At 50.9% G+C, this 15,530-nt stretch overlaps 1 protein-coding gene across 1 annotated transcript; it reads left to right on the top strand.

Moving 5' to 3' along the window:
- The first annotated feature begins 13,609 nt into the window (after positions 1-13,609).
- Positions 13,610-15,119, top strand: LOC122050416 (formin-1-like). Its single transcript, XM_042611319.1, has 2 exons — positions 13,610-14,329; positions 14,397-15,119. The coding sequence occupies exons 1-2, from the start codon at positions 13,610-13,612 to the stop codon at positions 15,117-15,119; spliced, it is 1,443 nt and encodes a 480-aa protein (XP_042467253.1).
- The last annotated feature ends 411 nt before the right edge of the window (positions 15,120-15,530 follow it).

Raw genomic sequence — 15,530 nt, 5'->3', positions numbered from 1 at the left:
TAAAAGGAATCTGTTCTAAGCTATAAAAAACAGTAACAAAGCTAAATAAACCCTAACCGATCCAACTCACAACCAATCCATATAAGTTTCACACTCTTGCCGTCACACAAGAGTGCCAAAGTCGAGACCACCCAACTTTGGACCTCAATGGAACATCTCAGTGGCATATCAGCTCAAGGAGTGCTCAACTACACCGACGGACCACCCCCGGCGAGCTAAGAACATCCCGGAACCCACTCAAGTGCCGAAAATGCTGGAAATTTGCAAATATGAAACTCTGGATCGGAATGAGCACTGTGGATGGCCATCGGATGAAGCTCAGGAACGCCGGCGGACCACCTCCAAGCGTCTCTGATGGGAATCGGAGTCGCCGATTGAAAGACCACCTCCAAATCGGCGCTGGAACAGAGAAGAACAGAAATGCAAAATTCGCCGGAAGAAACACCCACCGGAGGCTCCAGATGATCGGGATGAGCTGCCGTAGAGATTATCACCGAGGTAGAAGCTTGAGAAGATGATTGGAGAAGAAATCGGGGTCGGAATCTGGAGAAATGCCGCGGGGACGAAGCTGCTGTGCGTGGAGGATTCGACGAAGCAGAAAGGCACTGTAGCTTCTGTTTTAAATCAGATCTGGATCTGATCGGACGGCTGGGATTAATTTGGTGCTTGATCAACGGTGAAAAGTCATCCAAAATCTGATCCGAAGGTACTGATGTTGATCTAGGGTCTGGATCTACCCTCCCGTAGGTCGGATCGATCAAATCATCACTGGATGGCCCAGATCTGCCCAGTCTTCAATGAACGGTCCAGATTTGATTCGGCTTGATCAATGGCTAGATGAACTCAGATCTGGATCAAAACTTCTGGATCTTCATCAATGGCTTAGATCTGCTCCCCATTAGGTTGGATCGGCCAGATATTCAACGGATGGTACAGATCTCTCCTATTCTTGATAAACGGCCCATAATGCTTCAAAGCTTGATCTTCTCGTTTGAATTCGGATTCGAGCCCAATTCCGGTCCAAATAGATCCAAATTCACGATCCTTTGATGCCTACAAAATAAGAATCAAATATTAGCATCAAATAATATCAAAAATAATATAATTTGCAATTAAGTCTAAAAATACACATAATGCATGAAATGTGATGTAACCATGATTTTATCTATGAACATAACATCAAAACCATACATAAATGAATCAAAATAATGCAGTAAAATCATGGTTATCACCCTCCCGAACACTCCCATCCCTAGCTGCATCCATGACCTCCTTCACCCCCCTGGTTCATTGATTTTTATCCATGCATGTATATTTTTATTACGATATGATCTCGTTAATTTGGAATCTCAATAAATATTGATCCCGTCCGCAAGCTGAGTCGGATGAAGGCAGCCCTTGTGCGAAAAGTTGACGGAGAGTCGTCGAGATGCTGAATTCACGGTAGAAAGGCTCGCACGGGCGGTCCTACGGAAGGAAACGATCAAGATGATGACGCTATGGCTCTGCACACACGCAAACGAGTCCCCCGGTCATTAGAGACCAGAAATCAGGGGAAAAGTCCCCGGGTCAGGCCCTCCGACGCTTAAGTCAGGTACTTTTTCCCCAGAAATCATAAAGAAAGGACGAAAAGTAAAAGACTAGTAAGAAAATGATGAGTGAATGTACCTGCGTAAGGGAGAAAGCATCCCTTTTTATACTGCAACTGAGGCTTCTGGAACCTGGCGAATGACAGAGAATGTCGGATGTCAGGCTTTGTCTGGCAGTGGTCGACACGTGGCTTTCTCTTATAGGCTGGCGGAGAAACCAAGAGGAGTATGAGCCTCCCACCGTTAGAATATTCCATGACATGTGATGATTGTTCTCTGACAGGTGGTTACGATTCCTTGCAGGCCTATTTGTCATGTAGTGTCTGACCTCCTGACCCACCTTCGTCTGCGTCATCCGAAGTATGTACATCCTGACCTGCACGATGGATCTAGTTCTTGACCTGCATTCGTTTACCGCTATCCAAGGCATGTATGTCCCGACCTGCACGTTGGGTCTGACTCCCGACCCATATTTGCTTATTGAAATCCAAGGCATGCACGTCCCGACCTGCACGTTGGGTCTGATTCCCGACCCACATCTGCTTATTGCTATCCAGGGCATGTATGTTCCGACCTGCATGCTGGGTCTGATTCCCGACCCGCATCTGCTTATTGCTATCCAAGGCATGTACGTCCCGACCTGCACGCTGGGTCTGATTCTTGACCTGCATATGCTTATTGCTATCCAGGGCATGTACGTCCCGACCTGCATGCTGAGTCTGATTCCTGACCCGCATCTGCTTATTGCTATCCAGGGCATGTATGTCCCGACCTACACGCTATGTCTGATTCCTGACCTACATCTGCTTATTACTATCCAGGGCATGTACGTCCTGACCTGGACGCTGGGTTTGATTCCTGACCCGCATCTGCTTATTGTTATCCAGGGCATGTATGTCCCAATCTGCACGCTGGGTCTAATTCCCGACCCGCATCTGCTTATTGCTATCCAGGGCATGTATGTCCCGACCTGCACGTTGGGTCTGATTCCCGACCCGCATCTGCTTATTACTATCCAGGGCATGTATGTTCCGACCTGCACGCTGGGTCTGTAAGCAGACCTGCTGGTAGTTTCCATCTTTAGCTATACTTGGCCCACGAGCCCATTTACTACTTACTATCAGGGCTGGGTCTTATAATTCTCTCTTTTGACTTAGGCCACGTAGGCTGGACTTTTGACCTCCCTGCTGTTCATATCAGCCCGACTGCTGACCGGCCACGTTGGCTTGACTTCTAACCTTCTTGACCTCCTCGTCAGCTGGACTGTTGACCAGCCACGTTGGCTTGACTTCTGACCTTCTTGACCTCCTCGTCAGCTGGACTGTTGACCAGCCACGTTGGCTTGACTTTTGACCTTCTTGACCTCCTCGTCAGCTGGACTGTTGATCGACCACGTTGGCTTGACTTCTGAACCACATCATCTTATTGACCCCCCAAAATACGCACCGTATCACAAGTCTCCCCTTCAAGTCTAGTCGAAGGAGGCTCTAGTCCGACTGTCTAAACCCCAGGGTTCAGAACGCCTGATTTGGCTCTTAACTCCTTTGCCGACCCATCATCCTTCTGATTTCTATAGGATATCCAGCCGTCATGTGAGATAGCCGAGCTCACTTTCTGTTTCTGTTGACTCTTCGACTTCTGAGTCCGATTAGTCTTTAACTGCCACATTGGTTTCCAAGCGACTCCTCAGGTTCCGAGGGAGTCCTTTCACCTTCCTCTTCTTTATAAAAGGCTTAGTCACTTTACTCCTTTATCAGCACTTTCTCTTTCGTACCTGCTCCTTAACTTGCTTATGGAATCCCCCGAGGGGTCTACTCTACGTCATCGATTGCCGAAAAAGCCTTACATGACATGACTTTGAGCCGAGATCTACAGATCTCCCTCAGTAGGGAACTAGAAGAACTATGACAAGCGGCTAAATGCAGGACTCGAGCGGAAGTGGCTCTGAAGGGCAGACTTTCACGCTCAACTCCACCATATCCTCTACTTGAAGCTGAAGCATGAGGATGAGGTGTCTTCCCTGAAGGAAGAAAATCGAATACAGGGCGCCACCATTGACCAACTACGAGCCACCCTTGACCATGTCCAGAGAGAGCTGGCTCAGGCGAGAACTCGTCTAGAAGGAGCACATCGAATGTCTGAGTCCGGTAGTAATTGAGGCTGCTGTTGTATGCTCTTTTTTCGAATGAGATAAAACAAGCTTTCTGTTCTGTGGCTGCGTTCCTTTATTCCTGTGTACGTCTTTATCATTAAAACACCTGCAGACTCTTAACATTCCTAGCAAAAAAAAACAAAACATCTTGCGTACCTCCTTTTCTACTCACCCTTCACCAACAAGTAGTAAGCAGTGATGCATAAGAATAAGTCGCGTTGTATCTTGCCTCACATACATGTGGAAGATCCCGATCAAGACACTAGTTGAGTTGACCAGTAAAGTCGTTGGGCGTGAGAGCCTTGCTCACTTATAACTCGCACTGAGGCGAGAGTCTGGGACAACCGACCGAGCAGCTCGGTCGTTAGGCGTGAGAGCAGAGCTCACTTATAACTCACACTGGGGTGAGAGTCTAGAACAGCCGATCGAGCAGCTCGGTCGTTGGGCATGAGAGCAGAGCTCACTTATAACTCGCACTGGGGTGAGAGTCTGGAACAGCCGACCGAGCAACTCGGTCGTTGGGCGTGAGAGCAGAGCTCACTTATAACTCGCACTGGGGCAAGAGTCTGGAATAGCCGACCGAGCAGCTCGGTCGTTGGGCGTGAGAGCAGAGCTCACTTATAACTCGCATTGGGCGAGAGTCTGGGACAACCGATCGAGTAGCTAGGTCGTTGGGCGTGAGAGCATAGCTCAGTCATAACTTGCACTGGGGCGAGAGTCTGGAACAGCCGACCGAGCAGCTCGATCGTTGGATGTGAGAGTAGAGCTCACTTATAACTCGCACTGGGCCGACAGTCTGGAACAGCCGACCGAGCAGCTCGGTCGTTGGGCGTGAGAGCAGAGCTCACTTATAACTCGCACTGGGGCGAGAGTTTTGGACAACCGACCGAGCAGCTCGGTCGTTGGGCGTGAGAGTAGAGTTCACATATAACTCGCACTGGGGCGAGAGTCTGGGACAACCGACCGAGCAGCTCGGTCGTTGGGCATGAGAGCAGAGCTCACTTATAACTCGCACTGGGCAAGAGTCAGGGACATCCGACCGAGCAGATCGGTCGTTGGGCGTGAGAGCAGAGCTCACTTATAACTCGCACTTGGTTAAAATCTGGAACAGCCGACCGAGCAGCTCGGTCATTGAGCGTGAGAGCAGAGCTCACTTATAACTCGCTGACCGGGCGAGTGCAGGACAGGGCCGGCAGCTCGGTCGTTGGGTGTGAGAGGAGGGCTCACTTATAACTCGCACTGGGGCGAGAGTCTGGGACAACCGACCGAGCAGCTCGGTCGTTGGGCTTGAGAGCTGAGCTCACTTATAACTCGCACTCGGGCGAGAGTCTGGAACAGCCGACCGAGCAGCTCGGTCGTTGGGCGTGAGAGTAGAGCTCACTTATAATTCACACTGGGGCGAGAGTCTGGAACAGCCAACCGAGCAGCTCGGTCGTTGGGCGTGAGAGCAGAGCTCACTTATAAATCTCACTAGGGCGAGAGTCTGGGACAACCGATTGAGCAGCTCGGTCGTTGGGCGTGAGAGCAGAGCTCACTTATAACTCGCACTGGGCAAGAGTTAGGGACAGCCGACCGAGCAGCTCGGTCGTTGGGCGTGAGAGCAGAGCTCACTTATAACTCGCACTCGGGCGAGAGTCTGGAACAGCCGACCGAGCAGCTCAGTCGTTGAGCGTGAGAGCAGAGCTCACTTATAACTCACACTTGGGCGAGAGTCTGGGACAACCGACTGAATAGCTCGGTCATTGGGCGTGAGAGCAGAGCTCACTTATAACTCGCACTGGGGCGAGAGTCTGAGACAGCCGGCCGAGCAACTCGGTCATTGGGCGTGAGAGCAGTGCTCACTTATAACTCGCACTGGGGCGAGAGTCTGGAACAGCCGACCGAGCAGCTCGGTCGTTGGGCGTGAGAGCAGAGCTCACTTATAACTCGCACTGGGGCGAGAGTCTGGGACAACCGACCGAGCAGCTCGGTCGTTGGGCGTGAGAGCAGAGCTCACTTAATTCGCACTGGGGCGAGAGTCTGGGACAGCCGACCGAGCAGCTCGGTCGTTGGGCGTGAGAGCAGAGCTCACTTATAACTCGCACTGGGGCGAGATTCTCGGACAGCCATCCGAGCATCTTGGTTGTTGGGCGTGAGAGCAGAGCTCACTTATTAATCGCACTGGGGCGAGAGTCAGGAACTGCCGACCGAGCAGCTCGGTCGTTGGGTGTGAGAGCAGAGCTTACTTATAACTCGTACTGGGGCGAGAGTCTGGAATAGCCGACCGGGCATCTCGGTCGTTCGGCGTGAGAGTAGAGCTCACTTATAACTCGCACTGGGGCAAGAGTCTGTGACAACCAACCGAGCAGCTCGGTCGTTGGGCGTGAGACCAGAGCTCACTTATAACTCGCACTAGGGCGAGAGTCTGGGACAGCCGACCGAGTAGCTCAGTCGTTGGGTGTGGTAGCAGAGCTCACTTATAACTTGCACTGGTGCGAGAGTCTGGAACAACCGACCGAGCAACTTGGTCGTTGGGCGTGAGAGCAGAGCTCACTTATAATTCGCACTGGGGTGAGAGTCTGGAACATCCGACCGAGCAGCTCGGTCGTTGGGCGTGAGAGCAGAGCTCACTTATAACAAGCAATGGGGCGAGAGCCTGGAACAGCCGACCGAGCAGCTTGGTTGTTGGGCGTGATAGTAGAGCTCACTTATAACTCGCACTGGGCAAGAGTCAGGGACAGCCGACCGAGCAGCTTGGTCGTTGGGCGTGAGAGCAGAGCTCACTTATAACTCGCACTCGGGCGAGAGTCTGGAACAGCTGACCGAGCAGCTCGGTTGTTGGGCGTGAGAGCAGAGCTCACTTATAACTCGCACTTGGGCGAGAGTCTGGGACAACCGACCGAGTAGCTCGGTCATTGGGCATGAGAGCAGAGCTCACTTATAACTCACACTGGGGCGAGAGTCTGGCATAGCCGGCCGAGCAGCTCGGTCGTTGGGCGTGAGAGCAGTGCTCACTTATAACTCGCACTGGGGCGAGAGTCTGGAACAGCCGACCGAGCCGCTCGGTCGTTGGGCGTGAGAGCAGAGCTCACTTATAACTCGTACTGGGGCGGGACGGACGGGCAGCCGGCCGAGCAGCTCGGTCGTTGGGCGTGAGAGCAGAGCTCACTTATAACTCGCACTGGGGCGAGAGTCTGGGACAGCCGACCGAGCAGCTCGGTCGTTGGGCGTGAGAGCAAAGCTCACTTATAACTCGCACTGGGGCGAGAGTCTGGGACAGCCGACCGAGCAGCTCGGTCGTTGGGCGTGAGAGCAGAGCTCACTTATAACTCGTACTGGGGCGAGAGTCAGGAATAGCCGATCGTGCAGCTCCGTCATTGGGCGTGAGAGCAGAGCTTACTTAAAACTCGTACTGGGGCGAGAGTCTGCAATAGCCGACCGGGCAGCTCAGTCGTTCGGCGTGAGAGCAGAGGTCACTTATAACTCGCACTGGGGCAAGAGTCTGGGACAACCAACCGAGCAGCTCGGTCGTTGGGCGTGAGAGCAGAGCTCACTTATAACTCGCACTGGGGCGAGAGTCTGGGACAGCCGACCGAGTAGCTCGGTCGTTGGGCGTGATAGCAGAGCTCACTTATAACTTGCACTGGTGCGAGAGTCTGGAACAGCCGACCGAGCAGCTCGGTCGTTGGGCGTGAGAGCAGAGCTCACTTATAATTCACACTGGGGTGAGAGTCTAGAAAGTTGACCGAGAGGTCGTTGGGCGTGAGAGTCATGCTCACTTATAACTCACACTGGGGCGAGAGTCTGGAACCTGACCGAGATGTCGTTGGCGTGATAGCACAGCTCACTTATAACTCGCACTAGGGCGAGGGTTTGGAACCCAACCGAGAGGTCGTTGGTTGAGAGAGCAGAGCTCATTTATAACTCGCACTGGGGCGAGAGTGCAGAAAGCCGACCAAGCTGTTGTTGGGCGTGAGAGCAGAGCTCACTTATAACTCGCACTGGGGCGAGAGTCTGGAACAGCCGACCGAGCAGCTCGGTCGTTGGGCGTGAGAGCAGAGCTCACTTATAACTCGCATTGGGGCGAGAGTCTGGGACAAATGAACGAGCAGCTCGATCGTTGGGCGTGAGAGCAGAGCTCACTTATAACTCGCACTGGGGCGAGAGTCTGGAACAGCTGACCGAGCAGTTCGTTCGTTGGGCATGAGAGCAGAGCTCACTTATAACTCGCACTGGGGCGAGAGTCTGGAACAGCTGACCGAGCAGTTCGTTCGTTGGGCATGAGAGCAGAGCTCACTTATAACTCGCACTGGGGCGAGAGTCTGGAACAGCCGACTGAGAAATCATATCCCGACTAAGATATATATATATTGCAAACATGAGGAGTAAACTTCTGACCCAGATGAATGTTGTCATCCAGGGGCTCGATCTCTTGATCAGGATATATGCTGCCGACCTAGGGGTCGAACTCCCGCTCAGTATATATGCCGTCAGCCTGGGGGTCGAACTCCTGCTCAGTATATATGCCTCCGGCCTAGGGGTCGATCTCCCGCTCAGTATATATGTCGCCGGCCTGGGGGTCGAACCACCGACCGGGAATTACTCGACGAGCTTCGACTTCGTCTGTCATCAAGAAATATATTATTAGTGGTGTTGAGGATAACCATATTAAAAATCTCACTTAGCCCCGTCCCTACTGCCTTTGAATTTCTTTCCCGCTACTTTTCCTCAACGATTCCCGAGAAAATCGCGTATTAAGCATTTCCGTACTCCCGCCTCATATCATGATTTCCTTATCATGTCCATCATTAATACGTCTCCTAGGAGGTCGACACCTGTCCTCTGCCTTTATTGCTTATGCAGGATGACGCCACCCACGCCACTCCTTTTTTTACACGCCTCCCCATAAGGGTATGTTCTTCGACGATCGGACGACTTTAAGCGCTTCACCCAAAAAGATACTCTTCTTTTCGATATTACCTAGGAGAACTCCCCTTATAAACACTAAAGGTCGTCCGCAGTCATTGCCTTGCGCGTTTTGATTGCATGCTTCCTGTTGCTTCGACTTCTCCGGCGTCTGCACCTTTCCTTTTCTAGGCTCCTCCATCTAGCGCTCCTCTCCTCCTCGACTACTCTCTTCCTCAACCCTCTTTACCCTGATAATGGCTGATGGTAAGACCACTCTTTGGTATTCTTGCTTCATTTCAGATATAGATGACCATGACTTATCCGTGATTCGCTCAGACCTGCAACTTAGTAACGCCTATGAACTCCGAGTTCCTACGCCGCAGGAGCATCCTGCTAACCCTCCGAAAGATTTCGTGACCATTTTTAGAGACCAGATTTTAGGAGGCCTTCGTTTTCCCATCCATCCATTCATTTCTTCTCTGAGTGAATACTTTGGCATTTGCGTCTCTCAGTTTGCTCCTAACTTCTTTAGGGCAGTTTGTGGCACCGTGATTCTTTGTCGCGTATACCAACTTCCCTTGACTGTTCATCTCTTTCACCACTTCTATTCCTTCAAACGCTCGGAGACCGGAGTGTTTATGGTACAAGCTAGGCCCGGCTACAAGTTCTTTTCGGACATGCCTTCTTTGAACAAAGGGTGGAAATCTCATTTTTTCTTTGTCAGACTGCCTAAGCCACTGGTCGGGCCCATACAATGGCACCCTGATCTCCTTGCCGACCTCCCTATACACCAACACCAGCCTTTTTGTATCCCTTCTTCTGAAGCACTTCAAGGCGTGCTTGTTAACTTTTCTGTATTGTTGTTGGAAGGCTTTCTATATTTGTTTGGGCTCAACCCTGTTCAGAAGGACATCGGGGCTCCGTTTGGTAAGACCATGTTTGCCTCTCAGCTACTATTTGCTAACTGAGGTATCTTTCTTACTTATCGCAGAGGTTGCCATGTTCCGAGCATACGCCTCTGATGTTAAGCGCCGGTCTGCCTCTTATTTGAAAAATCTAAGTGAGGAGCTTAAAGAAGGTGTAGCAGCTTCCTCCCGATCTAGCCCCTCTGTTTCGCAATCTGCTCCTTCCTCTCCATCACCTATTCCGCCAGCGACAACCCAGGAAGGAACTTCTTCGGCGCTTCCTATGGATGTGGCTCCCACGGAAGACCCGGTCGTTGTAGAACAAGCTGATCTGTCCACAGCAGGGCAGATTGAGGAAGCCCGTGGAGAACAGATCGGGGATGCCGCTGAAGAGCAGGTTGAGGAGAGGCAAGTGGCATTCCCCCGACCGGCTGAACGCCTGAAACTTCAACGCAAGAGGAAGAGAGTGACTCCAGCTATTCAAGCGTCACCTCCACCTATCCCTTCCAGCCGTCGCTCTTCTGCTGCCCTTCTCTCTTTGGAAATCAAGGCTGCTTCTCCTGCCCAAGAGAGCACTATAGGGCCTGAGGTCCCTGTCGTGCCGCCCCGCATATCAGTCCTGGCTCCCGGTCGAGATATAACTCCTGAGCAGGCTTCTTTGCAAGCACAAGCTTCTTCTCCCGGTCAACCACCTTTACCCTTAATGGACCACCCGGGAGCTCTGCCACTCCATCTGCCTCCCATCCCTTAGATGTTCCCGCGTCCACCTTTAGATCTAGGAGGAAAACTTGCAAGAAATATTCCTTTATTGATTTTTGGCGCGTGCCTTCCTCCGTAGGCTCAGGGGCCGCCGCAGAAACTACTGAAGGGGCTCCTCCCCTTACTGCTTTGATCGAGTTAGAGGGAGACTTAGCGGCCTCCTGGCGCTCTGGCAATCGCAAGTTTTGGAAGAATGCTCCGATGGAGGGGCTAGATCAAGCAGCTTGTCAGATGGTTGTTGTAAGTCATTCTACATCTATGCTCCTCTGCTACAATCTTTTATAACCTTTCTTCTTATATCTGACACAGGCCTGCTCCGCCAACCTAAGTGTCGTTCAGTACGCCTGTAGCTTACAGAGGGAAAATGAAGTACTAAAGGCTCGTCTGGAGGAAATAGAACTGCCCCTAACTCCCCGCGATCCACTCAACCCAACTCCTGGAGATCTGGCTCACTATCTTCGCTTAATTGGAGAATCTGCCGAGTCTGCCCATAATATCTCACACGCAGCTTTTGACAAGATAAGAGATTTGGAGGTAGCTCTTCAAACAAGAGAGTCAGAATTGGCTTCTGAAGTGGAGAAGTGCCAGGAGCTAGCAGCTGAGCTAGATAAGAAGAATGCTCAATTGGCTAGCCTACAAGAAACTCCGGAGAATCTACAAAAGACCATAGCAGAAGTCCAGGGTCAACTGGCCTCTAGCGCCGACCGGGAGAAAACTCTTCAAAGCCAGTGGGAGGCCAGCCAAGATACTCTCAGATCTATGTAGGCCGACCTTCTGAAAATTCAAGAGGACGCTTCCCAAAGTCAAGAAGCCTTGGCTCAAACCCGTGCTGACATGGAGAAGGTGGAGACCAAGCTGGTAGATTATCAGGCAGGCGAAGTGGGTCGTCTGAGGGCATACAGGAGAGCCTATGTTACCTCCCCCTTCTTCATGAAGAAAATGGGAGATCTGATGAATTTCCTGGTATGTTGCGGCACGGGCGGAGGAGCTCGCCAAATGTTTGAACATGATTTGCTTAAGGCTGCCCATTCGGAAGATTTTCTAGATATAGGTCACATCATGGATGAGATTCCTGATGGGTCGTTCCCTTCTTTTAAGGATGATGACGACTTCTTCCTTCTGCCCGAGCCTCTGGCTGACCTGCTCCCTGCCTCCCTGAGCCTCCTACGGACCCTATTGCTGATGATTCTGCTCCCGGGAAAATACTCCCTAAAATGGCACCATGTATTGCCTGTCATGATGTAAAATTGTACTTAATCAACTCTTTTTCAGTGTCTTTATAGACTTGTCTTCCTTTTGGCATGTTCGTGCTTCTCATGATATTCCTTAATAGCGGACCCTTGACTCTCTTATCATAGTAATCGGCTGAGAATATGTTGATCTATTGTTGGTAGTCCTATATATTGTCTGTCGGAGTTTATCTGTAGCGACACAAGTCCTTGTATGTGCTTCGGCCCTTTATTTTAGGTCTCCCTTACCCCTGATTAGGGATCCTTCTATTTTCCCGACCTGCTTCCTTATCTTCCTCTGCTGATTCCGCCTTAGTCCTGTGGCTCGATCTGTCCTTGGCCTCGTTTACAGGTCGGTCTAACTGAAGACCGAGACATTAAAAGTTATGCACAGGCCAGGATCCGTCCTGATCCAGGTCTGTATAGAAGAAGACCAGGAAATTAAGAATTAAGGGTAGACCAGGACCCCTCGTTATCCAGGTCTGCACAAATAAAGGCCGAGTTATTAAAGAGGTAAGCCCAGCTCGGGAAAGCGCGGTCACTTTTTTAAGATCACTATTGGTATCTTTTCCTGAGGTCCGTCTCTTCGTACTTCGTGCTAGAACTTTTCCAAGTATGCCCTTAGGCGTTATTTCCGAAGAGGATCCTACGGCTTTCATTGTTCCTGCCCATTATTTTGCCCCTATGGATGATTATCTGACGAAATTGCCCCTTTGCTATGCGCCTATAAATATTCTCCTTGCTTTCGACTTCCAACGTTTGATGTCCTTTTCTTCTTCCTCTTACGTGAACCTCTTCTTACTTCCGATCTGTCTGCTCCTATGTCAATATTTTTCCGCCCAATCTTTCTTCTTTTTGCTTCTTTTTCTCATGGCTTCTCTTTCCTTTCTTCCCTCTTTGGCGGCGGCGTACTATCCTGGCTCATCCACCTTCGATGAACTGGACCGGGATGACCTACGCTACACCTATGAAGTTGAGGATGATGTGCAAGTGATTATCCCTATGGGAATACACCGATTCTCCAATCCTTTTGTTGGCTCTAGCACCTTCTTTAAGGAGCAATTCGTGGAGGGCCTTCGTCTTCCTATCCATCCTTTCTTTTCCGACGTATGCCGCTACTTTCAAATTCCCCTGGGGCAACTGACGCCCAACTCCATCAGAATCCTCTGTGGCTTTGTAATACTATGTGACATATGTGAAATATCCTGGTCCTCCTACTTATTCCACTGCTTCTTTACCCTTCGGCGCCAGGAAGAGGGCACATTTCATTTTCAGCCACGTCTCTGAACTACTTTTTTCTCATCCCTGCCGCCTTCTACTCTGACCTGGAGGAACAAATTTTTCTTCATTGCCTTTCCCCACGCTGTGGGGTGGCCCCTGCGATGGCAGCAGTTACTTCCTTCCCCTCCTGAACTAGGAGAGTTTCACCTGGACTCTTCTTACTTAGAAGCTTCATCTCGCCTGGCCGGCTGGCAACTGAACTTAATGCGTTTACTATCTGAGGAACTGCTGTCTTATTTTCGCATGAGCTACCTGACCTATGAAACATCTCGTTCCCTGGGTAAGTCTCTCTTTCCTTTCTGTTATTACTTCGAGGGTACTTTATTTTTTCTATGGCAAGTAATTTCACACTTTATCCGGTGCAGTTGAAGTCTTAACCCATGCTTCAGAGGTTCATCCCCTTCCTCTGAGTGACATGGAGATAATGAGGCATGGCCGAGTTATCCTGCAGAGAAGAGCACTCCCCCACTCGTCTTCGACTTCAATCGGTGGGGCTTCCTCGGCCAATCCTCCACCCAGACCTGCTCGACGAGGGCTCTCTGGAGCCCGGCCTGCTCCCTTGGCTCTCCCTTCTCGGCCACGTACCGCACGTTTGCCTAGGCTAGCTGCCCGTGCTCGTCCCCGGGCTTCACGTCCACCACGGCGGGCCACCCCTGCTCGCCCCCGAGCTGCTAATCCACCACGGCTGGCCACTCCTACTCGCCCCGGGCCCCCCGTACGGCTCGACCTACTAATTTAACACCCCTCCCATCGGCGAATCCTCCTAGAGCCACTTATATTCCAGGTCTGGGCCTTGGTGAAAGGCTTATGGGCCTTGGCGGAAGAACAGGCAACGTCTCCTTTGCCAGTCCTGCTTTCAGAGAGGCTTCTCAGGCGGCTCGCAGGGCTCGTTCCACAAATGACCGTCTGAGCCAGGTCGCCCCCACTCCCTCTAGATGCAGGGCTCGATCGTCCTCCGATGATTCTGACTCGGATGATCAGCCGCTATCTCAGAGATGCCGGCGCCGAGCCCCTCGCCCGATGTCCAACTCAGGCCCATCATCTATCCCTTCTCCTCCTCCAAATGCAGCTGCCTCTCCTCCCTCCTCCCATGTGACTCCGCCTCCAATCCCGAGCCATGTAACTGATCCCCCGACTTCATCCAATAATCAGGCCGAGCCCCCATTGGCTCAACCTTCTACCTCGCAGCATGCTCAGGGCGATGAAGCGGGCCCCTCAGAACAACCTTCAACTATCCCGCCTGTAGTACCTCCTCAGGGGCCTTCTTCAGCTCCTTCTGACGCAACCACCGAGCCCCCAATTCCTCCAGGCTCATCCGCGGGTCCCTCAGGACCACCTCCGTTTACTTATCATAATTATGGTACTACTCTCCCTTCCGAGGAGCAGTTATGGTCTCAAACAGATGTTCCCACCAGCTCCCTCAAGATAAAAGGTCGTCTGTCCACTTTATGGGAAGAAAGCCTACAGAATATGAATTCCTTGCCTTCCCCGGCCCAGATGGACCAATTCGTAGAGTTGTATATCAAGGTAACCTTTAAAAATTTCCCAACTGTTGCTTTTCCCGCTCTTATCAGATACTTCCTGTATGTCCCAGGCCTATGCAGAATCTCTGATAGTGAACCATTCCTTCCATGATACTCATTATCAGAATAAGATGCTGCGAGACCATGTTGCTGAATTGGAACTGCAACTGAATGATCCTACCCAAGCTAGCCATGCCTTGAGGGCCGAAATAAAAGATTTGACCAAAAATAAGAACAGTCTGGAATTATCCCTAGCCCGAAACAACCATGAACTTAGAGATCTCCAAGAAAAGCAAAGTCAGGCTGATATTGTACATCAACAGAGTATGAATCAGCAGGCTTTAGAGCATCAAAGAACTATGGACCAGTTGGCTCAAAAGCTGCGTGCTACCGAGACTCTGGTGCAGGATCAAGACAAAAAGTTAAAATCGCAGGAGGTCCTTTTGAAATCTCAAGAGACCCAACTAACTTCCCAAGCGACAGAATTGGCTACTGCCAGAAGTGAACTGGCTCAGGCTCGGGCCACCACAGATGGCGTGTCAACAGTTTTGACTATCAATAGAGAGGGAGAGAACGATCGCTGTCTGCAGAACCGCGCCCTGTATCTGCGTTCTCCTGAATTTTGTGAGCAGGTCGGACAGCGTTTTTCTACGTCTATTATCTATGGGGCGGGCGGGGCTCTGCAAAAACTTCATGAGCAAGACTACTTGAAGTCACTTCCACCTCCTGAATTCTTAGATCATGACCGAATCCTCAAAGAGATACCGAATGAAATATTTGCTCCTTTCGAATGATATTTTTTGGCTTCTTGTACATAATTACTTGAGAATTGCTTATAAAGTACTTTGCTATTTCTTTGTTTGCCTTCCAAGGCTTGCTTTTACTAAAATTGCTTAGCTTTGTTATAAAAAGTATTAGGACATACAATTTCTGCTTTCACATCTTCCGCTTCCTCCGATCTACCTTTCCCCGGTCTGCTAACCCAATCTGTGAGATAAGTGATAGCTCGGCTTATCACTCGGTCTGCACTTCTCGGCCTGTCTCTTCAAACTCGATAAGGTCGCAGGTAATTAGCGCTCCAAGGTTGATCTAGTCTCTTGCCTCTTTCATCTTGTAAATAATAGGCTCTGGATGCTAACTTTTTAATGACTTTATAAGGCCCATCCCATTGTGGTGCTAGCTTAGTCACGTCCCCCACTAGCTTG

The sequence above is a fragment of the Zingiber officinale genome, chromosome 3A (assembly GCF_018446385.1).
Source record: "Zingiber officinale cultivar Zhangliang chromosome 3A, Zo_v1.1, whole genome shotgun sequence".
Lineage (NCBI taxonomy): Eukaryota > Viridiplantae > Streptophyta > Magnoliopsida > Zingiberales > Zingiberaceae > Zingiber > Zingiber officinale.
The sequence above is the reverse complement of the archived record's forward strand: the minus strand, read 5'-3'. Positions and strand labels throughout refer to the sequence as shown.

What these genes read in the sequence shown, in the direction of transcription:
- LOC122050416 (XM_042611319.1), top strand. Translation starts at nt 13,610, where the DNA reads ATGGGCCTTGGCGGAAGAACAGGCAACGTCTCCTTTGCCAGTCCTGCT. An exon ending in TCGTAGAGTTGTATATCAAG is followed by an intron (nt 14,330 to 14,396) that starts GTAACCTTTAAA and finishes TGTATGTCCCAG; the next exon opens with GCCTATGCAGAATCTCTGAT.